Source organism: Plecotus auritus, assembly GCF_963455305.1.
Source record: "Plecotus auritus genome assembly, chromosome: X".
NCBI classification, from domain to species: Eukaryota; Metazoa; Chordata; class Mammalia; order Chiroptera; family Vespertilionidae; genus Plecotus; species Plecotus auritus.
The window spans coordinates 31,135,051-31,160,137 of NC_137784.1; the positions used below are offsets into that span (position 1 = coordinate 31,135,051).

At 38.7% G+C, this 25,087-nt stretch overlaps 1 protein-coding gene across 1 annotated transcript in view; it reads right to left on the bottom strand.

The window, feature by feature from the left end:
* Positions 1-2,790: 2,790 nt before the first annotated feature.
* The window catches only part of DACH2 (dachshund family transcription factor 2), a gene marked incomplete at its 3' end in the record, with an annotated part of 454,016 nt that continues 431,719 nt past the window's right edge, over positions 2,791-25,087 (bottom strand). The window contains exons 7-10 of the mRNA XM_080652343.1: positions 12,063-12,211; positions 11,791-11,938; positions 7,235-7,381; positions 2,791-2,894 (exon numbers count right to left, since the gene is read on the bottom strand). Coding sequence (XP_080508469.1) covers positions 2,791-2,894; positions 7,235-7,381; positions 11,791-11,938; positions 12,063-12,211 — 548 coding nt within the window. The remainder of the gene's footprint in view (positions 2,895-7,234; positions 7,382-11,790; positions 11,939-12,062; positions 12,212-25,087) is intronic.

Here is a 25,087-nt window from a genome sequence, read left to right on the forward strand (position 1 = left end):
CTAGTAGTAGCCCACAACTAGTGGAATTTCTTTCATAAATTACAATGTGGTGAATTGATTGGACAAACACTGAGTCCCATCCAAATTGACTTTGGTCACATAGACAAAGCTTTTAAGTTGAGGGAAGAAAGCAGGCAAGCAAAAGTGGGATAAGAGACAGAAAAGCTTTACTGAATGAGCTAAGCATACATGCTCTCACACCTACTAATGCACCTAGTTAATGCATTAGTTATGTCTAGCCAGCTACATTATCAGAAGATCCATAAGCTCTGACACTCCTGATTTTGTAAAGATGACATGCAAAACTACATTAATGAGGGTTTCTAATTTTGTGAACCTACCCCATAAAACGGTGACTCTAGAGTCTATCAGCCGTGGGCAAACTACGGCCCGCGAGCCGGATCCGGCCCGTTCGGCTGTTCTGTCCAGCCCGTGGAGCCAAAAGAGCAGAGGGTTCTCTTGCTCTCCCCTCCGCTCCTTTACTTTGAATTTATATTAGTTCACACAAACACTCCATCCATGCTTTTGTTCCAGCCCTCCGGTCCAGTTTAGGAACCCATTGTGGCCCTCGAGTCAAAAAGTTTGCCCACCCCTGGTCTAGATTAACCCAAATAGAACTTTTGGTCACATCCAGGATGTTGCTTTCACCAGACAGTGTAAAGGCACTGATTACTCAAACCTACAACAAGTAATATATTCATAGTCACCTTCCTTTTTTAACATTAGGAAGCCATTTTCTCATGGAGATGCCTTTTTTTTTATTAGAGTGAGACATTTTTTCATAACAAATGTGAAAATAAATATAATCAGCATACAAGGGGCTAGAAAACTGCATTAAAATCACACTGAAAAAACTCCAGTGGTCAAAATGTTTTAGGTGCTTTTATACTCTAGTGAGACTCTATATTGATTTGTTTCATGTATTTTCTTACCACTAAATATTCATATTTAAATGATCTAAGCATTTACTGGAATCTTCCAAATAACAATTAACAAGTTTTGCTCTTTTTTGCATATTTAGGCAGTTTCTAAAATTATTGAAATTTAGTATCAAAATTTAAAGGTTGATACAAATGTTTTCCAGAACACTTTTAAAATATCAACAGGATATGATTATTGTACCTGTGGCTTTTACAAATGTTAGTGCTATTTTTAAAAGCATATTATCCTATACTAGTAACCCAGTGCACAAAATTTGTGCACATTAAAAGGGAATTAATTAGAGGAAATATTTTAATATTGCTATTTGCCCTTTCTCTATAATAGAAGTGTCAGAGATGAAAGAAAATTAGTAAAATGTGTATGAAAATCTTCCTCCTGCCAGAGTCTGGGGCATGACACAGGAACCAGAGTCAAGTCCCTGCCCACCCATGTGCACCTCGAAATCGCACGAGACCGAGACCCACCTGGCCCCACCCACATTGGGCTACAGACTCGGCCGGCCCCACCGGGTGGGGGGGCACAGCCTCAGGTCACCTGGCCCGGTGCTGGGGCGGGGGGCATGGCCTGAGGTCCCCTGTCAAGCCCCGCCAGGCAGGGGGTGCACCCTGAGGTTCCCTGTCAAGCCCTGCTGGGCTGGGGGCACAGCCTCAGGTCCCATGGCCTGGTGCCAGGGCATGGGGCATGGCCTCATGTCCCCTGGCCTGGTGCTGGGGCAGGGGGTGCAGCCTGAAGTACCCTGTCAAGCCCTGCCAGATGGAGGGTGTGGTCTGAGGTCCCCAGCCTGGCGCCGGGCATGGGGTGTAGCCTGAGGTCCCCTGTCAAGCCCTGCTGGGTGGGCGGCATGGCCTGAGGTCCCCTGGCCTGGCGCCAGAGTGAGGGGCACAGCCTGAGGTCCCCTGTCAAGCCCCACCAGGCGGGGGGCACAGCCTCAGGTCCCCTGCCCCGGCCAAGTGCCACGCAGCCTCAAGTCCCTGCTATTTGCTCGTTAAGGCTCATTATAGGAACTTGGACTCTGCTGTGGGTGCAGCCATCTTGTGTTACGGAATCTCTGCCTCTGCTGTGGGCGCAGCATCTTGTTACGGTGTCACAGTCAATTTGCATATTCCCCCTTTATTAGATAGGATAATAAAGAGGTAATATGCAAATTGACCATAACTCCAACACACAAGATGGCCGCCCCCATGTGGACACGAGATGGCCACCACAAGATGGGCCAGCAGGGGAGGGCAGTTGGGGGGACCAGGCCTGCAGGGTAAGCCAGTTGGGGGGGGACCAGGTCTGCAGGGAAGGGCAGTTGGGGGGGACCAGGCCTGCAGGGGAGAGCAGTTAGGGGTGACCAGGCCTGCACGGGAGGGCAGTTAGGGGCAATCGGGCTGGCAAGGGAGCAGTTAGGCATCGATCAGGCTGGCAGGGGAGTGGTTAGGGGTGATCAGGCTGGCAGGCAGAAGCAGTTAGGGGCAATCAGGCAAGCAGCAGGCGAGCGGTTGGGAGTCAGCAGTCCTGGATTGTGAAAGGTGTCTGAGGGACAAACACCCCCCCCCCTGCGCATGAATTTCGTGCACTGGGCCTCTAGTGTATACTACTAAAAGGTAAATTGTATTAACATTTATGCATTTTTAGAATATGCCTAACATATAAATGTACATCATTTTAATAGCTAAACATGCAATAAATTTGCTCACACATTATATATGTAAAATATTGGTTTATATACACACACGTATGATTATATGTAAATAATCTTCTTCCTCTGTCATAAAGTAAGAAGAGTTAATCTTATTCATTTTACTTATATGAAGAGTATGAACATTAGGAACTCATCCCTGCCCCACCTCTAGGGGTCACATATTAAGCAGTTATAGAGAGAAATGTGCCATTTACTGTACCTTGCATAGCAGTACTGTCATGAGGAGTCCCGTTGTTTTCTATTTCAATATCTTCAATCCCAGTATCTGAAAAAAGTGACATTCAAGATTAAGGTACAATTCTGTTTTCTTCTGATTCCTTTTAAAGTGAAAACTATCAGTAAGTCAGTACTTTGGTCCTATATATAACACAAAAAACTTGGATGGCATTTTTGTTTTTTCTTTTCTAGATGTATATTTGTTTTTATGTTAGGAAGGAGTGTTATAAACTGTAGATGAATTCTACAATTGGGCATATATTTTCAGCTCTATAGTAAATACTTCTTCATGCATTTCATTCTCTAGAGATATATCTCAGAAAATTAATCTATCCAAAAAATCTTCTCAGACTATCAGCTAACATGCCTTGAGTGTGGAATATGTAAAAGATGGATACAATTGCATAAGTGGAAGTGCTTCATCCTGATAGTATATTTTTCACAATTAAAAAAATAAAATAAAATAAAATAAATAAAATGTGATAGATGATGAGATTATCTCTATGCTAAGCACTCATGAACACCACAACACAGTTTACAGCTTGTGGTCTTGATTTAGTATAGGCTCTAATGGCAAAGGGATACATTAATTGTTTAAAAATAACCTGAGGAAAAGAAACAAGAAGTGGATTTTTATTTTTAATTTTAAATATAAAAAGTAATTATCTAAAATTATTCATATACATCAAGTAGAGCTCAATATGGGCATTTCTGCATATAGACATTTGCTCAGACACATTTTGGTAATGTGATATCAGATGCCAGTGTATCACCCATTACCATAAGGGATGAACTTGACAAAGAAATTATCTGAATACAAGGTACCCATCTTATCTAATAAAAGAATAATATGCAAATTGACCATCACTACAACACACAAGATGGCCGCCCCCATGTGGTCAAAGATGGCTGCCCCCATATGGACACAAGAAGGCTGCCACAAGATGGCCAGCAGGAGAGGGCAGTTGTGGGAGATCAGGCAAGCAGGGGAGGGCAGTTGGTGGTGACCATGCCTGCAGGGGAGGGCAGTTGGGGATGACCATGCCTGCAGGGGAGGACAGTTAGGGGTGACCCAGCCAGCAGGGGAGGGCAGTTAGGGGCAACCAGGCTGGCAAGGGAGGGCAGTTAGAGGTTACCAGGCCGGCAAGGGAAGGCAGCTGGGGGCCACCAGACCTGCAGGGGAGGACAGTTAGGGGCGACCAGGCTGGCAGGGGAGGGCAGTTAGGGGCAATCGGGCCAGCAGTGGAGCAGTTAGGCGTCGATCAGTTGGCACGGGAGTGGTTAGGGGGTGACCAGGTTGGCAGGCAGAAGTGGTTAGGGGCAATTAGGCAGGCAGGCAGGCGAGTGGTTGGGAGCCAGCAGTCCTGGATTTTGAGAGGGCAGTCAGACATCCCTCAAGGGGTCCCAGATTGGAGAGGGTGCAGGCTGGACTGAGGGACACCACACCCCCCCCCCCCGTGCATGAATTTCGTGCATCCGGCCTCTAGTCATACGTATAAACAGCTTCTTTTCCTTTACAGTAGAGAACACTGGAGCTAGAGTGGAGATCACTTATGTGTGGATTTTTAAAATGTTTTAAAAAAAGCCAAACTGCCTCAGAATTACAAGTTTAGGACCTCAAGTAATAAGACTGCACAGAACATTTCTTTTATTGCTGGTCAGAAATTATTTTTAAGACCTTGAGTAAGCAAGGATGCTGGTTCCTACTGCCTGAAATATCCCATTGTGTGAAATATTAATTAATGTAGTAATATTATTTACTTTCTTCTTTGTCTCAATGAGGCATGGTTGACATGAGCTAATAATCTAGCACCATATATCTATTGATTGTGAGCAGAATGGTCCAAGAGAGTCATAGTAAAAGAATGAATTGAACTTTTGGAAAGGAAAGAATACAATTAAACAGTTTTAAAAATCCTTTATTCATTCTTAGTATAAGACACTGAAGTACCCCCCTTTCAGTTAATGTGTATGTAATATGTCTGTATGGGGTATGTATAAATATGTACATAAAATCCTTAAGCTCATCCTTATTATACACACATATTAGTTAAATATAGGAGTGGTCATTGTGCTATGAGAGGAGAACCTGACTATTCTATGAGACGAAATGATGTTGTTGAGTTTCATAATTAAAAATTGAAACAAGCCCTGCTGCTGTGGCTCAGTGGTTGAGCATTGACTTATGAACCAGGAAGTCATGGTTTGATTCCTAGTCAGGGAACATGCCTGGGTTGCAGGCTTGACCTCCAGTGAAAGGCATGCAGGAGGCAGCCAATCATTATGTTCTCTCATCAGTGATGTTTCTATCTCTCTCTCCCTCTCTCTTCCTCTCTGATATCAATAACAATATATTAAAAACTAGAAACAAAGCACTGGCCAGTGTGCTAGGTAGTTAGAGCATCGCCCCATGTACCAAAGGGTTGTGGGTTTGATTCCCACTCAAGGGCATGTACCTGGGTTGTAGGTTCGATCCTTGGCCCTGGTTGGCACGCTTGCTTGAGGCAACCAATAGATGTGTCTCTCATATCAATGTTTCTCTCTCTCTCTCTCTCTCTCTCTCTCTCTCTCTCTCTTCCTCCCTACCTCTATCTCTTCCACTCTGTCTAAAAGATCAATGGGAAAAAATATCCTTGGGTGAAGATTTTAAAAAGTGGGAACAGAAAAGTTTGGAATTAAGAGATTTCATGACAAAAGCACCTCTTCTCAAAGGAACTCCTGGCATTTTCTTAGAACATCCTTTTTCAACCAGATGCTCCTGAAACCCTCAACACTAATGCAATCTACCTTAAAGGTACCAGCATTGTTTAGCTCATTAAAATAGAGTATACTAAACATTAGCATATTTTAACATTAATGGACCTATAACACTTACATTTTAGGTGCAGGGAAGTTATTAGTAACTAGAGGCCCGGTGCACGAAATTTGTGCACGGGTGTGTGTGGCCCTCAGCCCAGCCTGCACCCTCTCCAATCTGGGACCCTTTGAGTGATGTCCGACTGCCCGTTTAAGCCCGATCCTGGTGGGATCGGGCTTAAACGGGCAGTCGGAAATCCCTCTCACAATCCAGGACTGCTGGCTCCCAACTGCTCGCCTCCCTGCCTTCCTGATTGCCCCTAACTGCTTCTGCCTGCCAGCCTGATCACCCCCTAACCACTCCCCTGCCAGCCTGATTGCCCCTAACTGCCCTCCCCTGCAGGCCTTGCCCCCCCCAACTGCCCTCCCCTGCAGTCCTGGTCACCCCTAACTGCCCTCCCCTGCAGGCCTGGGTCCCTCCCAACTGCCTTTCCCTGCAGGCCTGGTCACTCACAACTGTCCTCCCTTGCAGGCCTGGTCCTTCCCAACTGGCCTCCCCTGCTGGCCATCTAGTGGTGGCCATCTTGTGTCCACATGGGGGCAGCCATCTTTGACCACATGGGGGCAGCCATCTTGTGTGTTGGAGTGATGGTCAATCTGCATATTACTCTTTTATTAGATAGGATAGAGGCCTGGTGCACAGGTGGGGGCCAGCTGGTTTGCCCTGAAGGGTGTCCCAGATCAGGGTGGGGGTTCTCTTGGGGCGTGAGGTGGCCTGGGTGAGGGGCCTGTGGTGGTTTGCAGGCCACACACACCCCCCGGTGACCCAAGTGGAGGCCGTGGTATCTGGGGTTTATTTATCTTCTACAATTGAAACTTTGTAGCCTGGAGCGGAGCCAAGCCTTCTGCTTGCTCTGTGGCGGCAGCCATTTCTGTTGGGATTTATGTATCTTCTATAATTGAAACTTTGTAGCCTTAAGCGAGGCCTGGGCCGGCCAGGGTGTGTGGAAAGCTTGGCTTCCTCCATCACCAGGGGCAACCCTAGCCTCCTGCTCTTTCCAGCTCCATGGCTGCCGCCATTTCTGTTTGGGTTTATGTATCTTCTATCATTGAAACTTTGTAGCCTTGAGTGGAGGCCTAGGCCTGCAAGGGCAGGCGGAAAGCTTGGCTTCCTCCATCACTGTGGAAACCCAAGCCTCCCTCCTGCTCTCTGTGGCAGTAGCCATCTTGGTTGGGTTTATTTGCATATTTGCTCCTGATTGGCTGGTGGGCATGGATTGTGGGTGTGGCTTGTGGGTGTAGCGGAGTGATGGTTAATTTGCATATTACTCTTTTATTAGATAGGATACTTTTTTTTTCTACTGCAAAAGCCAATAGGATTTCTTGTTATTCCTAAACTATCTCCCAGAATACAGATTACTTTGACAGATTTAATTAATAACCTAAATCACTTGGCCTCACACTGATTTTTAATAATTCATGTACAAAGTATTTTCCTTCTTTCCTTCCATCCTTCATTCTTCCTTCCCTGTTTTTTAAGTGGGGTTTTGCTTTGTGTAACTTGAATGTGTTTAAGTCCAAATCAGACATTACCTTTCAACATTCTCAGGCCACTGTCATTAGTAGTGGCTTGTTTAAGGGCTTGCTCCACTTGCTCCCGACGCTTTGATTCAAATTCCAAAGCTTCCTGCAGTTTTCTCTTGGATTTTTTCTCCTTCTTCAGGCGCCTTTGCATGGTAGCTAAAATGTGAAAAGCTAAACAACTTACAAAGCATTGGTCAATGAAAGAGAGTTGTCAATTTTGATGGATTGTAAACTATTGATACAGAGAGATACATAAATGTATCAGTTGAAATATGATTAGCTTCCTTTGATTCCACTTCTCATTAGCTCAACCAAGTAGTGCTGAATCATAACACTGACTTCTTTTTGCTTTTGTCTTTCTAATGTGTATGCTCTTTAATACACACACTTTTGTATGGTGGTGGTAGTAGTGCTCAAACTTGTTTTCTATTTTGATTAACAACATGCATTTAATAAGAGCATTAAATATTTTAGAAATCTCTTAAGAAAGACATTCTTATTATTTATCATTATATTGCTATTCATATTTTAAAATGTAAAACTTGTATGTTTTTTAAAATTTAAAGTTTCAAGTATATTTTTCTATCTATCATCTATCTATCTATCCATCCATTTTAAAGAGAACAACTTTTGGCAACCTGTAAAAGCACAACAGCATTTTTTGTAAGCAGAATGGGTAATGAAAGTGAAAGAAAAACTCTACCTTAACTTGCAATGCTTTATATTTTGGAACTCAAGAAGAAAGAATCATTTTATGTGAATCCCAAGAAGGAATTTATATGCTGAGATGGGCTACCCATAATCAACCAATGACCCAATTTTATGGATAATAAGAGCCTAGCAGCCATTTGCTGAGCTTGATTCTGTAGAGGGGACAGCTGGCTGCACCCAACCTGAACCTGCAGCTCGCTCCTCTTGTTTGAACTTTAATTGAAAACACTGGCAGAGACTGAGAAATATGGCTCTGGAGTAAGGGCCACATTCTCCTCATTGATTGTCTGATCATGTGGCCCCCATGTATGGGACACAATAGCTACATCCTTCTGACCTCAGTCACGCTACACTACCAAGCCTGCAACCTATTGAAGGGTCAGTGAGTTGTGGTCAGACTGAATCCACTCTACATTCTTTCTTTGGAAGGCTCTGGGGAGGATCATCTAACCTCAGGGTAAGGTGGAATAGCTGACAAATGGAGGTGAACCTCAGGGAGCCGCAGACAATTTATAGATCTGCTCCCAGCACTAAGCTGGTGGAAGCCAACACTTTTACACAAATTGGCCCCTCCCCCACACACCCAGTCCCAGTAGATGCAGCCATAGTGAATAACATGGTAGCTCCAGACAGGTAGCTCAAGGCTGATTACATACAATATTTGACATCAACCTGTACCTGAAGCCCACCTAAGTGGACCCAAAACCAATACAACCTATGGTGGACTACAGAACATACCAGAGCTGCATCCAACCAGCCACACAAGCAGCACACCCAAAGAGGGATTCCAGCAGGCACCAGACCCTGCTGGGAACAAGTCTGCCTTGGGACGCAGCCACTTTATAGTGTCTCCTATGTGATGATCTAGATTTATCATCATAGCCAGCCTGAAGGGTTAACTCCACCCACAAAAGGCCAACAACACTCAAGCAGTGATTACTACAGGAGGGTACCCATAACCCACAAAACACATTCCTGGAGCATTAGGCTCAGGTGATCTGGAAGATAGTGCCACTGAGCCCAACAAGATACTTTCATCATAAACCCATTATAGGAAGTTTAGAAGTCATAACAGATATACCTAATATACAGAGACAGAACGGAGAGACAAAAAATATGTCCCAAATGAAATAACAAGAAAATTCCCCAGGAAAAAAAAATGAAATGAAATGAAAGCAATGGAAATACCAGACATAGAGTTTAAAATAATGCTTATAAGAATGCTCAAGGACCATAGGGGCAGAATGGATAATCTCAGTGAGGACTTAAACATAGAGATATTAAGCATTAAAAAGGACATAGAAACTATAAAAAAATCAATCAGAAATGGAGAGTACAATATCTGAAATGAATAATACTAGAAGGAATCAACATCAGGTTAGATGAAGCAGAGGATAGAATCAGCAATTTGGAGGACAAGATAATAGTAAGCAGATACACAGAGCATCAAAAAGAAAATATAATTTAAAAAAAATGAGAAAAGTCTAAGAAACTTTTGGGACAACATCAAGCATAACAACAACTGCATCATAGGAGTACAAGAAGAAGAGAGTGAGCAAAGGATAGGGAAACTGTTAGAAAAATAATGGCTACAAAATTCCCTCACCTGGTGAAGGAAAAAGTCACACAAGTTCAGGAAGCACAGAGAGTCCCAATCAAGAGATCAGCCAAAGGACTTGTATGCATGCATATAAGCAAAACCAATGGACACAGACACTAGGGGCGTGAGGGCATGTGCCACGGTGTGTGGGAGGCCTGAGGGAGGTCAATGGGGGAAAAGGGAGACATATGTATTACTATTTGTAATACTTTAAACAATAAAAAAGATGAACCCAAAGAGGCCCACACTAAGACACATCATAAATCAAATGGCAAATATTAAAGACAAAGAGAGAATCTTAAAAGCAACAATAGTAAAGCAGTTAGTTATCTACAAGGGAGCTCCCTAAAGACTGCCAGCTGATTTCTCAACAGAAGCTTTGCAGGCCAGAGGGGATTAGCATGAAATATTCAAAGTAATGAAAAGCTAGGAGTTATAACCAATACTACTCAATACTACTCTACCCAGTAAGGTTCTCATTTAAAAATTGAAGGCAAAATAAAGAGCTTCCCAGACAAAAAAAAAAAAAAAAATTCATTATCACCAAACCAGTATTGCAAGAAATGTTAATGATCCTGCTTTAAGAAGAAGAAAAAGAATATATAGAGAAGAATATAGGTATAAAAAGTAGATAAGTACCTTTAAATAAGAAAATTGAATGTAAATGGTTTAAATGTTCTGATCAAAAGACACAGGTTAGCTAAATGGACAAGAAAAGATGAATCATTTATATGCTATCTACAAGAGACCCATATCAGAGCAAATGATACACAAAGAATGAATGTGAAGTGATGGAAAAAAATTCCATGCAAATGGAAACAAACAAAAAAAAAAACACCTGCAATAATAATATTCATATCAGACAATATAGACTCCAAAACAAAGGCCATAACAAGAGACAAGGAAGGTCACTACATAATACTAAAGGAATCTGTCCTACAAGAGGATGTAACCCTTGTAAATATATGTGCACCCTAAGTATATAAAGAAATTTTTATTGGACATTAAGGAAGTGATTGACAGAAATACAGCCATAATACAGGATTCAACACCCCAATGACATCAGTGGACAAGCATTCCAGACAAAAAGTCAACAAGGCAACAGCCACCTTAAACAACACACTAGATCAGATGGATTTATTTGATATTTACAGAATAATTCATCCAAAAGCAATAGAATATAAAATCTTCTCAAGTGCACATTGAATATTCTCAAAGATAGAGCACATGTAAGGACACAAATAAGTCTTAATAAATTTAAGATGATTGAAATTATATGATATGAAAATAGTAATCAATTAGAATAAAAGAACTAAAAATCATTCAAACACATGGAGACTAAATAACATGTTTTTAAACAATGGGTGTGTTAAGGAAGAGATCAAAGAATAAATAAAATGTTACCTAGAAACATCCCAACTGGCATGGCTCAGTGGTTGAGCATTGACCTATGAACCAGAAGGTCGAGGTTCAAATCCCAGTCAGGGCAAATGCCCGGATTGTGGGCTTTTGGGCTTGATCCATATTGGGGGGCATGCAGGAGGTAATCAATGATTCTCTCTCATCATTGATGTGTTTTTTTTTTCTCTCTCCCTCTCCCTTCCTCTCTGAAATCAATAAAAATATATTTAAAAATATGTACAAATGGCCCTTGGCAGAAAAAGTGTTCCCCACCCCTGGTCTAGAGTATTAAAATAATTCAGAAACTCTCATGCCCTTTCATGACTTACTGAGTCTTCAAGATACAGATTCAGGTGTGAGCATCAGGAAGTCTTCCTCAACTATCTACCCACTCACCATGACCAAGCTATACTAACTAGCCTTTCTCTACATAACCATATATACTGTACTTCATTGCTCTTGCCACTTTTTCTTGAAATTAACTGGTTGGTTGAGATAGCCCTCTAAAATGTAAATCTCTCAAGGACAGGAACTGAATTTTATTTAACTTATAACCCCAGAATCTAGATTTGTTAGATTATCTACATACAGGTAGGTGTATTTTATAAAATTGTAGAGAAAACTAGGAATATTCATGTTTCCAAATCTGCAACTGGAATGAAATGCATATCTAATTCATTTTTTATTATGAAAAATAGACTAACTATCTTACCTTGTGGATTACAAACAGTATTTGATCCCTAGCTTGTCATTTGTTTTCAGCATTTCTAAGCTATCCCTAAAAATATTTCTATTACTATTGAAAATATCACCAACACAATATTCACTCCATAATTGATCTTGTTAAACTTACTTCTGCTTTGAAGCTCAACTGCAAGTTGTCTTTCAATGTTTTCTCTAATTTCTCTTTCTCTATAGAGCTCCATTCGCAGTTCCTTTTTTTCTTGTTGAATCTGCTTCTCCTGGATGCGAGCATTATCCAAAGCCACTTTCAGTAGACCCTGTCAAAGTACAGCAAATGGAATGCAGTTCATCTTATATGTTTTAGTTCTCAAATATGACATAATATATGTAGGTGCTAATGTCTTGTATTACATTTATTTTGTTTATAGAAATATTGTTGACCTGAATGTTGGTCAACAGAGTTTCCACAGAGGACAGACTATCAGCAAAAATGAATGGTCCAGGGAATCCAGGAGGCAATGCCTGCCCAGGAGTGAGATGGATCTTGTCCAATGTTGACTTCATCATTGGGATTTGAACTGGTACCTCTTCTGCAAAATACAAAATTAAAATCAGAAGATTCACAAATTAACAACTCAAAATGTTCAGTTTCATTCACTTCTAATAGCATCTATAAAGATTTTATTTCTAAAACTAAATGATAAAAACTCCTAATTGGAAGTTGTGCACATATATTCCCTAGCTCACTCTGATTTCTCAAAATAAATCTTTCAGAAAAAGAATCATTGCAAATAAAACATTTACTGCTAAAGAGTAATGAAATTTGGAGAAACACATTTAAGATATATTTATTAATACCTATAAGTTAAATAATCAGATAATTTCCTGGTAGACTTTAAGCTGCTTTTTAATTATTTCTCTTCAAATCTAACTTTCATCTATCTATCTATCTATCTATCTATCTATCTATCTATCTATCATCTAGCTATCTATTTATCTATCATCTATCTATCTATCATCTATCAATCTATATCATCATCTATCTATTCATTTTAACAACTTTATTGAGAGATACTTCATATACAGTAAAATTCACCTATTTTAAATATGCTTTAATGACTTTTTAGTAAATTTACAGAGTTGTGAAACCATCACCACAAATCTATTTTAGAACATCTCAATCAACCCAAAATACCCCTCATGCTCATTTATAGTTCATCTCTTTTCCCACACCTGGTTCTTAGCAACCACTAATCTACTTTCTGTCTCTAGAGGGTCGCCTTATCTGGATATTTTCCATAAATAGAATCATATAATGCACTGTCTTTTGTGAATGGATTCTTACACGTAGCATGTTTTGTGTGTTTTTTTAACAGTGAAAAAAGTGAAGGGATTGAGAAGTACAGATTGGTAGTTACAAAATAGTCCAAGGGATGTAAAGTACAGCATAATGTTTTGAGGTTAATCCATGTTATAGCATGAGTCATTGGTTTCTTCTTTATTGTTGAAAATTATTCCATTGCATGGATATATTGCTTTTAGTGTTACTTTTCATTTCCAATAATATTTCTCATGAAAAAAAAATCATTTGTCTTTTAAAATGAGATGTTGTATCATTTTCCCCTTTTATTTTTTTCTTCTCCCATATTCTCTTTATTTTAATAAGATTTTTATCTTAGTTTCAGATAAATAGATAAAATAAGATGTTTCAAAATGATTTTGGATAGATATATCAAATTATGAAAGGAATCTCCTTTTACTTTGAGAAGCCAACTGTTTGTCTATCCACTCGAATTCTGGTTGAAAATATTTTATGTGAGATGTATGAACCACATAGAAAAATTTACTCTGCAATTAGGAATTGGGATTTTTTGACATATGTAAAAGGAAACTGATTCAAAGAGGCATTTTTGGAATGTAACCAAACAAACACTGGTATTCTTAAATAGTTTCAACAAACTGCATGATGGTGTGAATCATAGCAGCTCAAACAAAATTACTCTACTCACTATTCTCTCTATTTCAGTAACTGGGCATAAGCAAATTTTGGAAAATATGCTTGTCTCTAGTCAAAAGAATTTTCAGTAACTCCATACGTTATGAGACTAATACAAGAAAAAAACACACACCAAAAACTAAGCTTGTATCCAGACTAACCAATTTTCACAAGGTTTGAAAACACAAACCTAGCTATTGGTTCTTGTTCCTGTAAGGAATACAGATTTGTCATACAGTTAGACCTCATGTTTCAATTGTAAGCATTCTATATATGTAGTGTGCAGAGTCTTAAACCCCATTTACTTTACAGTCAGCATGTTTTTTGTGGGTTTTTTTGTGGGACTTCTTGTGTGGGAAGCTGTGGCATACATAGAATTGTGGGAACCTTCTGTCAGATGAGATAGCATTATCTCTGAATAAAATGTTTTTAATATAGATAACCTTTACAACTTTCAATGTTTTAAAACCTATAAGGATAAAAATGCTCATCAACTATTTTTAGAGAATCAAAATTATTTTCACTAAAGCTTCATTTTATTTATATCCAAAATGTTATAAAGAGTATTTATCTGTCTTAATTCTATTAAATGCATAAATTAACCCATTAATTTTCTTTTAACACAGGAAGCTACAATGAACATATTTTTGGAATGCTTTTCTAGTAAATCTTAAAAATAAAATTCTGATGTATTATATAATTGTATACCTAAAACCTATATAAGTTTATTAATCAATGTCATGCCAATAAATTCAATTTTTTAAAAGCTGATGTTTAAAATAATAATAAATTTTAATCATAAACATATGATGAAAGTATTTTCTATAACTCTCTTGTAATATCAACTCTAACTTTTTATATAACGTGTCTCCTTCCTTTTCTCTCTGTCCTTCTTTCTTCTTTCCCCTTTCTTTTCTTTCTTCTTTCTCTCTATCTCTTTCTCTCCCTCCCTCTCTGCCTTAGTTTCTGTCTTTCTTTTTCTTCCTTATTTTCTTTCTTGCTCCCTTCCTTCCTCCCTTCTTTCCTTTCTGTCCATTGCAGTTTTGTAAGAGGTGAAGAAATTCAAAGGAAATGAGCACATTATCACAAATTTTGTGATCTATTTCTACTACAAGATTTGAACACTTGAAATATCTCAAAAAAAAACAAAAAAAAAAAACACACCCTAAATCTTAAAATATGTCTTAGGCAACAGATCTAATGTTTTTAAAGTACATTTCTCAATAGCTAACCAATAGATATTATGCTTTATTTGTATTGTTTAAATTCTGTATTATCTAGTATTTTGTCTTTTGCACATGAGTGCATTAAATAGTAGAGTGACTTCATAGTACTCTACCAAAATTAATAATAACTGAAGAGGTTCTATACATTTTTATTGATGTTTATAAATCTTAAAGTAAAATTTTATGTAGCCTGAAAGATCTATTTTTTAAAAATGAACTGCTACAAACTTAGAACATTCACTTCCTGCTAATTTAGAGATTTTAATATTTCCCCTGAATAAATATTTTTTATTAGTGGCAGAATTCTTAAAATTAATGGACTTCTTGTTATGTATTACTCTACACACACATTTAGCTCAGTGGTAACAATCTGAGGATTATTTTACAAACAAGATACCTGAAAAAGAAGCAATACATTCAGTATGCATAAAACAAAATTATAACCACCTTAAAATTGCACAGTCTTATATTTGGAGATGAAAGAAATGCCACTAAATTGGCTAAAAGGAAAATTACTATTGTCTATGAAGACAGGTTGCATGGTCTATGGTTTGTGTTGCTGTACAGTAGATTGAAGTTTTGAAATAGTATTACTCTTCTTTAAAGATATAGACATGGTTGAATTAGGTGTTACTGGCTGTAGTGAGGATCAAATGCAAGAAGAATCATATTTCATCAGACCTAGTCAACACCAGGAAAATAAATAGAAATATAAGAGGTATGCAGGCAATGATTCATTTTGATAATCTGGCCCAAGAGAGACACATAGAGACAGGCACACCAGATCTAAGCTTCTACCAAAAGACAAATAGGACATGGAGGGTGGGAATTGCAATGACAGTGTAGCAGAGGTCACATTGATTTTCAGCAGCAGTTTTCACACAGATGAGATAACCCTGGACTCTATTTGGCCCATTGTTCATATCCTACCTGTCCCACAAGCAATAAATTTCCTAGTCCTAGAAAAGGGCAGTAAAGAAGAAGGATTCTACTAATGACTTCTTATGATTAAGTTTCTGTGCTAACCAAACATGTTTTTTCAGACCAAGGTCACATTGCATGTTAAGGTCCGTAATAGCCCCAAACTAGTACAAGTGTATTATGTTTCATTATATATGAGTGGGAACTGTCAAATCATTCATCTTTTTTTTAAATCACATGCTACAAAATGAATGATAAATGCATTAGAAATCTGTTTCAATCCTGTAATAGGTCTTCACATCTGAATGACACCTAGATTTTGCTCAGAGTTTGTGGAAATTTATTACGTAGCCTTACAAAATTCTAATTGGCAATGGAATTGAATATGGGCAAGTACTAGAAACATAGCTTGTTAGTTAAATAAGAGCATCCCTCTATAATCCACAGAGAAAGGGTTTTGAGTGTTTTTAATTTTATTTTAAAGGCTGGCGTTTGAAATGTATATTTCAAAACATTAATCAACACATATGATGCAATAATATAAACTAAATACTAAAGCTAGGATAACTTCTATCTAACTGAGGAGATGAACAACTTCTTCATTTATTTCAGCAAAGTGGAGACTGCTTTTATTAAATTTGTTAAACCTACCATACTTTGTAAAAGCATTTGGGAATCCATTTAGAAAACAAGCTCTTAATTTTAACTTCTTGCTAAGAGCCCAGATGACTACATATAAAAGTTGACAAGAACTTTATTGGTAGAAAAAATGAGATAAACATAAGGTAAATGCTCAGAATGGAAAAATCCTCCTAAAAATTAAAGTCAAAGCTGCTAGAGACTTTTTATATGACTCCAGTGCTTACTTTTCCACTTTTTCTTGAGTTAAGTATTTCCCCTTTCATCTGGGCTTTGATGATGGTGAAATAGAAACTGAACCCAGCTGACTCACTCAGTAGTGGAAAAATGCAGCCACCTACCAGGTCATTAGTTTTTATTCTTTAACAAACAATTTATACTTTATTATTTGATTTGAGAGTTTTGCCCTAAATACAGCTGGCTCAAGGGACTCTCCTTTGTTGGTGTCATTAAGATTAAATTCAGCACAAGCAAGACTCCTGCTTCCCTCTTCCAAACTGAGGAACAACAAAAACAAAATAACCAAGTGCTGTGTAATGAACTGACCTGCTTGAATATAAGGAAGTGTACATGGTCTGAGTGGAACAATGAATCGTGTTGCCATCATCAAATGTGGAAAAGAAACGTTTAATTCAAAAATTCTTACCTATCTTTAGGGAGACAGAACAATAAATGATGCTGATAAATGAAAATAGAAAGTTAATAGCTAAGAAATGAAGGGTCACCAGCCTGAGAATGTGAGACAGAACACTTCAAAAACCAATTATGGCCCTGTTTTACTCTGGATCCTTATATTAGCGTTTTGGCAAAACAAGTTCCTTATAAATTATGAATTAAAATAAATCTTCTTTCAGATAAAAAAATGTCATGCTGATAACAAATATTATATCCATGAAAATCTGGAGGATGTATGATACCCAGTCCCTTTCATTAAGGATATGACACATTATTTTAGAAAAAAAGTCAACAAGTTACAGAAGTGAAAAATTAGGTGTGAAATCATGCTGCATAGATTGTTAAGTGTCTTTAAGAGTTAAAAGAAGGAGAGATCACTGTTTCTGCAGTAAGCATTCAGACTAACCTAGCTGAAAAGTATTCACACTGACATTAGAAGAAAATTCTATGAAACTTCCATAAGATATTAGGTGTGCCAAGCAGAAAATATTCCTTGTTCAAACTAGTGTTAAAAAACAAAAACAAAAACAGGTTAAACACATTTAAACAGTTTTCCTTAAAGCAAAGTGGTGGATTAATTATAGGGTGCTCAGTGAAGTTTGAATTTCAGATAAAAAGCAAATGGTTTTTTAACATAACTATGTCCAAAATATTCCACCGGACATCCTTATACTAAAAAATGATTATTTGTTTATCTGAAATTGAAATTTCACTGGGTATACTGTTTTCTATTCTTTTTTTTTTTTCATTTGCTAAATCTATTCAAGCAGAACATCTCAGGGTCTTTAAAATGCTAATGCTAAATATTAACACAAGCTACATATTAATTTAGGCAGCTGAGAGCACAGTGATCAAGAGCAAAAGATGATGGAGCCTGACTGTTTAGGTTTGAAACCCTGCTCTATGATTTGCAAGCCCCTAGGTAAATTAACCTTTCTGTGCCTCAATTTCCATATCTGTAAAGTGAGGACAATAATAATTAATAATAGTAATAAATGCCTAATTTAATAGGGTTGTTATAAAGATTAATGAGCTACTATTTGCAAATTTCATAGAACAATGTCTGGCCAAAAGTATATGCAATATAAGTGTTTTCTAAATAAATTAAATGGCAATTGAAAACTCCCAGGAGTGGGAGAGAACAATGTATTTGACCACTAATACCTCCTAAAACAACATATTTGGAAAGATCCTTTCCTAGGTGATAAGTGAATGAGCCTGGTTTCACCCTAAGTTATCAAAGGTGTGAGAAGACTTCTTAAGTCAACATCAGAGATTCTCAACTGGGTAATTTTGCAGCCTAGAGGACATTTGGCAATAGCTGATAACACTGTTGAAACTGAGGAGATGAGGGTGTGTGGCACTGGCATATAGTAGTAGAGGACAGGGGTTTCTGTCACCCTCCTCCCACCTCTTTCATCCCCAACAAAGAATTATCTAGCTCAAATGTCAACAGTGGTTGAAAAACATTGTTCCAGAGTTAACAGGAGAATTTCAACAAATGGACAGTTAATTGGATCTCCCTTTCTACACTGAACTTCTACTAGAGACTTTAATAAGCTTAACTTAAAGAGACAATAAGGTCAAATCAATAATTTAGAACTTACACTGTACTTTGCAAGGTATGTTTTAGAGTTCTGATGCATTTGATTCTGGCTTCCCAATTTCAGTTTTTTTGCTCAAATGTCAACCTTATTAGTGAAACTTATACTGAGCATCCTATATAAAACTAGAGGCCTGGTGCATGAAAATTCATTCACTGGATGGAGGGTCCCTCAGCCCGGCCCTGTCCCCTCTCACAGTCTGGGAGCCCTCAGGGGCGGGAGGCACCCCAGCTATCAGGGGAAGGCAACGCCCCCATCACACCTCTGCTGCTGCCACTGCCGGCAGTGCAAGCCTCGGCCGGCCCTGGTTACCTGAGCCTTGGGCAGCCCTGGGGAGCTGGACAGCCACCATCCAAGGCTTGCCTGCACCTCGGGCCAGCCCTGGGCGGCTGGGGGGCTGAGGGGACTGGGGGACTCTGGAAGCAGGTGGATGGAGCAGCCAGACCCACCTGGGGGCCGGCCCGGCCCTGCCACATGCCTGCCACCCCAGCAGGGCAGAAGGGACTGGGTGCCGCCATCTTCTGGTTGTGGGTGCCACCATCTTTGAGGGCATGGCAGTCAATTAGCATATTATCTCTTTATTAGATAGGATTGCAATTTGCATCCATATTCCCACCCCCTTATCTAAAAAATTAGTTTTCCTATAAAATGTATCACCAGCCCAGCCTGTGTGGAACAGTGGTTGAGCATCAACCTATTGAACCAAGGTCACCGTTCGATTCCCAGTCGGCATATGCCCGTGTTGTGGGCTCGATCCCCAGTGGGGGGAGGCATGCAGGAGGCAGCTGATTGATGATTCTCTCTCATCACTGATGTTTCTATCTCTCTCTCCCTCTCCCTTCCTCTCTGAAATTAATAAAAATATATATAAAATTGTATCATCATTTAACATACAATGTAACTTAATTACATATTTCATTTCACTACTATATACTATACATGAGAGCAGGAACCTTTGTCTGTTTTTTATTTTACTACTGCTGTCTCCTTGGTATCAAGAATACTAACTATCTTGGGACCACAAAAATGATAATAACTTTAAATACATAGATTGCTAGTCTTAAGGCTTGAGGTAAGATTTCTGATAATCATATTGATTCCATTATTTCACTGTATTAAAAATGAAAAGATTGTACATGGGTATAAAATTTTAAAGGTTTTTACAATTATGTGGTGAGAAGAAGGAAGAGGGGATGGAGGTAAAGAGTTTCTGGTTAACTCAGCCTTTCAATAATATCAGTGATTACTATTGTCTACATATATTGTGTCATACTAAAATTTTAAAATTGGAAAAATAGTTGATATCATTGTCAGAGCATGCCTACTGTATATTTATTGAACTTGTCTACATATCATAGTGTTATCAGAGAAATATGTGGATTGTCTTTCTCTGTTTCTGTTAGGAGTGGGGTCCTTACAGTGTCTTGAGAAAAAGAATTATCTGAGACTTGCATGGGAGAATGAGTGATTTTTACTTGCGTGGAATTATATCCTTCAGTTTCCAAAGTCCCATTTCCTTTAATTCAGTCCTGGAAGAGGTGCAGCTGAGGATTTAGTAGAGCTAGAAGCAAAGACAGCATCCAAAGTTTCCATTCCATAGTGGAGCTGGGTCCCGTTTAGCATTAGGCTAGTTGCATTCCATCAGTTTATTGTGTGGGGTCCACATGGCTGTGTGCCATGTGGGTGAATGCAGGAGTATGAGAGCCCAACAAGCCAGAAATCAGGAGCAAGCAAGAGGCAAGAGAGCCAAGAGGAAAGAGAGCAAACTCCTTTGTTTAAGAGGTTAAGTATCTCAAATCTTCCCACAGTGGCCACACCTACTCTAGCCAATGATCTATTCCCTGGTGAGACTGACAAATACCTTCCCTATTTCACCCAGATTTTACTGGGCATGCATCTATACGGCAGCTTCCTGGCAAAGCTGTACAAATAACTAGAATTTTTGGCCTTCTCTTTTCTCTTTCCAGTAAATTAATAACTGGGTTAAATTACAATGGTATCAATAGTACTTTGAATGAAAAAAAATAGTAAGCTATAAATCTTTCTGGCCCACACACATACTTTTCCAACATCTTTGAGGTCATGTGTATCGAAGATAAAGCAAATTTGACTGATTATTATTAAAGTACACTATATTTTCCAGAGAATTGAAGTAGAAAAAAGCTGAGGATCTAGAATATAAATGTTTCCTACAGAGAGCATAATTTAATCTTAAAACTGCAAGACAGACAAGAATTTCTAATATAAAAAGCCAAATAATACTAAAGGCATGTAAAAGTCTCTTCTCCAGAACACCAGCCTGCCTACCTCTGAAAAAGGTAGTAGAGAAGAAAACATCATATGAGTGGAGAGTAATCATGTAACTCTCTTCAGAAATTGGGAAACAAGAGGCACAGAAGTAAAAGTGGGAAAGATGCTGATCTTTAAAGAGATGTGTCTAGGAATGATGGGAAGGGAGGGCACACATTTACATCAATTACCTGACCCTTCCAGGTGATAATGTTTTGTTACCCTGACTTATCTGTAAAATGTCCTCAGGGTGCCAATATAACCCTACTTTTAAATTTCTTAGGTGTTTAGTCATTTGGCTGACTGCAGAGGCTGTAAAGCAGATTTTTCATTTTGCTTCCCTGCCAGGAAATATGCAATCCATTCCATCAACAAGGGAAGAAACCTTTCTTCTTAATCTGGCTCAAATCAGGAAGAAAAAATTACTGCTCTGACTGGGAAATTCAGGTGCTAACTTTAAAATAACTGCTTCTTTGCTTAATTAACACATCTTAATAGAGAAGATCAATGTAAGGTACAAAGGAACAAGTTGTTAATCCATCACCTTAACAGCAATGGTTCTTAATTTTGTTATGCATCAGAATGTGACGTAGGTCGTAGGTCTTTTATAAAAAACTAGGGGCCCAGTGCATGACATTCGTGCATGGGGGGGGGGGGGCGGTCCCTCATGACATTCGTGCACGGGGGTGGGGCAGTCCCTCAGCCCAGCCTGTGCCCTCTCGCAGTCCAGGACATCCCCCGAGGGGTCCTTAGCACTGCTGTGGAGGTGGGATAGGCTCCTGCCACCACTGCTGCACTTGCCAGCCTTGAGCCTGGCTTCTGGCTGAGCAGAGCTCCCCCTGTGGGAGTGCACTGACCACCAGGGGGCAGCTCCTGCATTGAGTGTCTGCCCCCTGGTGGTCAGTGCATGTCATAGCGACCGGTCGTTCCACAGTTCGGTCAATTTGCATATTAGGTTTTTATTATATAGGATGTCCTCAACTTCCAAAGTTTGTGTGATTCAATAGGACTAGGGTAGGACTTGGCAACTGGAATTTTTAAGTGCCAAATTGATGGTTGATGTTGCTGATGTGAGGACCACAGTTTGAGAAACCACTGAGCTATTACATAAAAGTCAAATTTTAATATTCATTCTTATAACAATATATTATTAACTAGTTGTCTTTACAAATTCAAAATAAATTAAAAATTATATCTAATTTTAAGTATATATCTTCACCACTTTAATAAATTGCATAACATTAAAGAGACACATCAACTAACTTGTTCTACATACCTAGAGATTCTGAAAAACAATTTACATTGCATCAGGAAAAAATGTGTAATGGAACTTATTTGTAACACAGAATTAGAAAACAAAATATTAACACACATGAGATTATACAGGTAATGATTTCCTCTAATAATTAGATTAGACAAATACAGTTTGTCTATATGACAAAAAGAAACAATTTCAAAAAGTCTGTCAATTATAAAGTTCTCCTGAATGTATCATTCAGTTTAACTTCAATAATTATTCAAGAGTTAATCACCGAATACACCCATTTTCTTATTTCAATACTAGAGGTCCAGTGCAAAAAATTTGTGCATGCGGGGGAGTCCCTCAGCCCAGTCTGCACCCTCTCCAGTCTGGGACATCCCTCTCACAATCCAAGACCGCTGGCTCCTAACCTCTTGCCTGCCTTCCAGCCTGATCACCCCCGACTGCCCTCCCCTGCCGGCCCAATCGCCCCCAAACTGCCCTATCCTGCTGGCCGGATTACACCCAACTGCCCTCCCCTGCCACGACCCACCTCCTCTGCCGGGACCCACCTCCTCCATGTGAGGCGGTGGAGATGCCGGGACTGGCCTTCTTGGAGCCGCGTGGAGATGCAGTACCCCCAGACCTCACCGCATGGAGCGGCCACCTGGCCCTGTCTCCGCTGTGCATGCGGCCATCTTGTGGCGACCATCTTGTGACGGCATTGCACCAGGGCATTGTGTGAGGGCGTGACTCCACGTAGGCTTTTATTATATAGGATTTTCCCCCTGAAAAGATGAGTCTGAGCAGGACTGAGTATCCCTGTGTCTTGGGATATTACATCTCTAAACTTCAATGTCCCTATTTGAAGAATAGGAAAAATTACCCAAAGTTTTTGTGGCAGGTTTAAATGAGAAAAATAAAGTTGAAGCTCCTATCACTGTCCTTAGTAGACCCTCAATAAAAATTGAATCTGAAGTTAAGCTACCTTTCTAGGAATGCAGTGTTTTAGACAGAGTATTTCATTGAATGTAAACTAATTTGAAGATTTGCCTATGAAATTTCTTTATTTTTAAATTTTAAAACCTCACCCAAGGATATTTTTTTCCATTGATTTCTAGAAAGAGTGGAAGGGAGGGAGGAGGGAGAGAGAAAGAGTGAAAGAGAAAAACATCAATGTGAGAGAGACACATTAACTGTCTCCTGCATGGCCCCCTTCCCCTTCTTCCCCCTGTGGCTAGGGAACCTACAACCGAGGTATGTGCTCTTGACTGGGAATTGAATCCAAGACCCTTCAGTCCTTGGGCTGACACTAACCACTGGACAAATTGGCCTGGGCGAATTTCTTTTTTTCTTCTTCTAATATATTATGTTAAATTGATGGAAAGGATTTGGTTAATGTACCAAATATTAAGTAAGGTTTTTATAGTATTGTATTTTGTTTTCCTGATAATCAGACAAAAAAAACAAACCTACAATTTTGTACCTGAAATTTCTCAGTTTAGTTTCAAGGTAGTTAGAAGTTTTTAGGCTTATGTTATTTCAGTCACATTTTTCTCCTTAAATTTAATTTAGGTTACATTTTTATTCCTGTTGAGAACTGCACATTCAAGATAAGTCTGTTTTCTACTGAGATTAAAAAAAAACACAGGAAAAAATCTATCTCAAATTTGCTTATTTTATTAATGTTGAAATTTGTTCACCTACTATTTGTTACCAATATTTATGGATCCATATGGAATGGCAAATGTTGAAGCAAAGGCACTGCAGATACTTTTCACTTTTACTAATAACTCTAGTTCTTGAGGATATTTTTTTCATTTTCTATATCCTAAGAGCTTTAGTTGGAATGAAGAATCTATTATATTCACTAAATATAAAAGTAAGAATTATTATCTATTTGTCTATATCTATGTATCTATATGTATCTCTATGTATCTATATATCTATATATGTCTATATCTATATCTATATCTATATCTATCTATTTATCTATATAATTTCAAAGCTTGAAACAAGAAAGAAAATATTACTTGGGTTGTCTAAATTACTCTAACTGCCCAAACCTATCGGAACTGCACAGGTAACTTCTCAGTTTTTAACATTCAGTGATTAGTTGTTTCTGATTTTCTCCCCTTTTCTTTCCCTATCTGATCCTATCTTTATATATACTCATAGTCAATGATATTTCTTTAGGGGAAAAACTTTTTCAGATTTACTTTGCACAAAACCCAACAAAAATCAACAACTAATATTAAATGCAGTTGTCTAATGTTTTCTACTTCTATGAATGATTAAATATTATGAGGCAAGTCAAAGAAACACTGTATTGGGAAAAAATGGAAATGAGAAAATTAAGTACTATTATCTAATATCTTACAATGCTGAAATCTTGTAATTGGATTTGACCAAAATCCCCCAAACTTGCTATCCTAGATTCTAATTCAATGAAATTGTTCTATTTTTATGATTCACTTACTTGGATAGAGTGTTTTAAGGATCAACATTATAACATTTGATTCCAATTAAGTTATATTCAGTTTAGTAGAATATATTAGCCATTTCTGCATTTGTCTGTAGCTGTCTTCATGTTTGCTTTAGATGATTGAAATAATATGCCTCCATCCTTTCAGCAACTGTATATAGCACTTCCCTTAGAGCTTGTCATTTTCCTAATCTGAATTGATCATTAGGGAAAATTATTTGCTCACTGCCTCTCTGTCCATTGTCACCTCCCAGCCATTATTCAGTTGCCATGTGAAAGTATCATAATTTTTTTGTACAACATTGAAATTATATCCTGTTCCTGATTACGGACAATAGATTCCATCTTATCTTTAGTTAAAAGATAGTGGACACTAGACAATATCAGACAG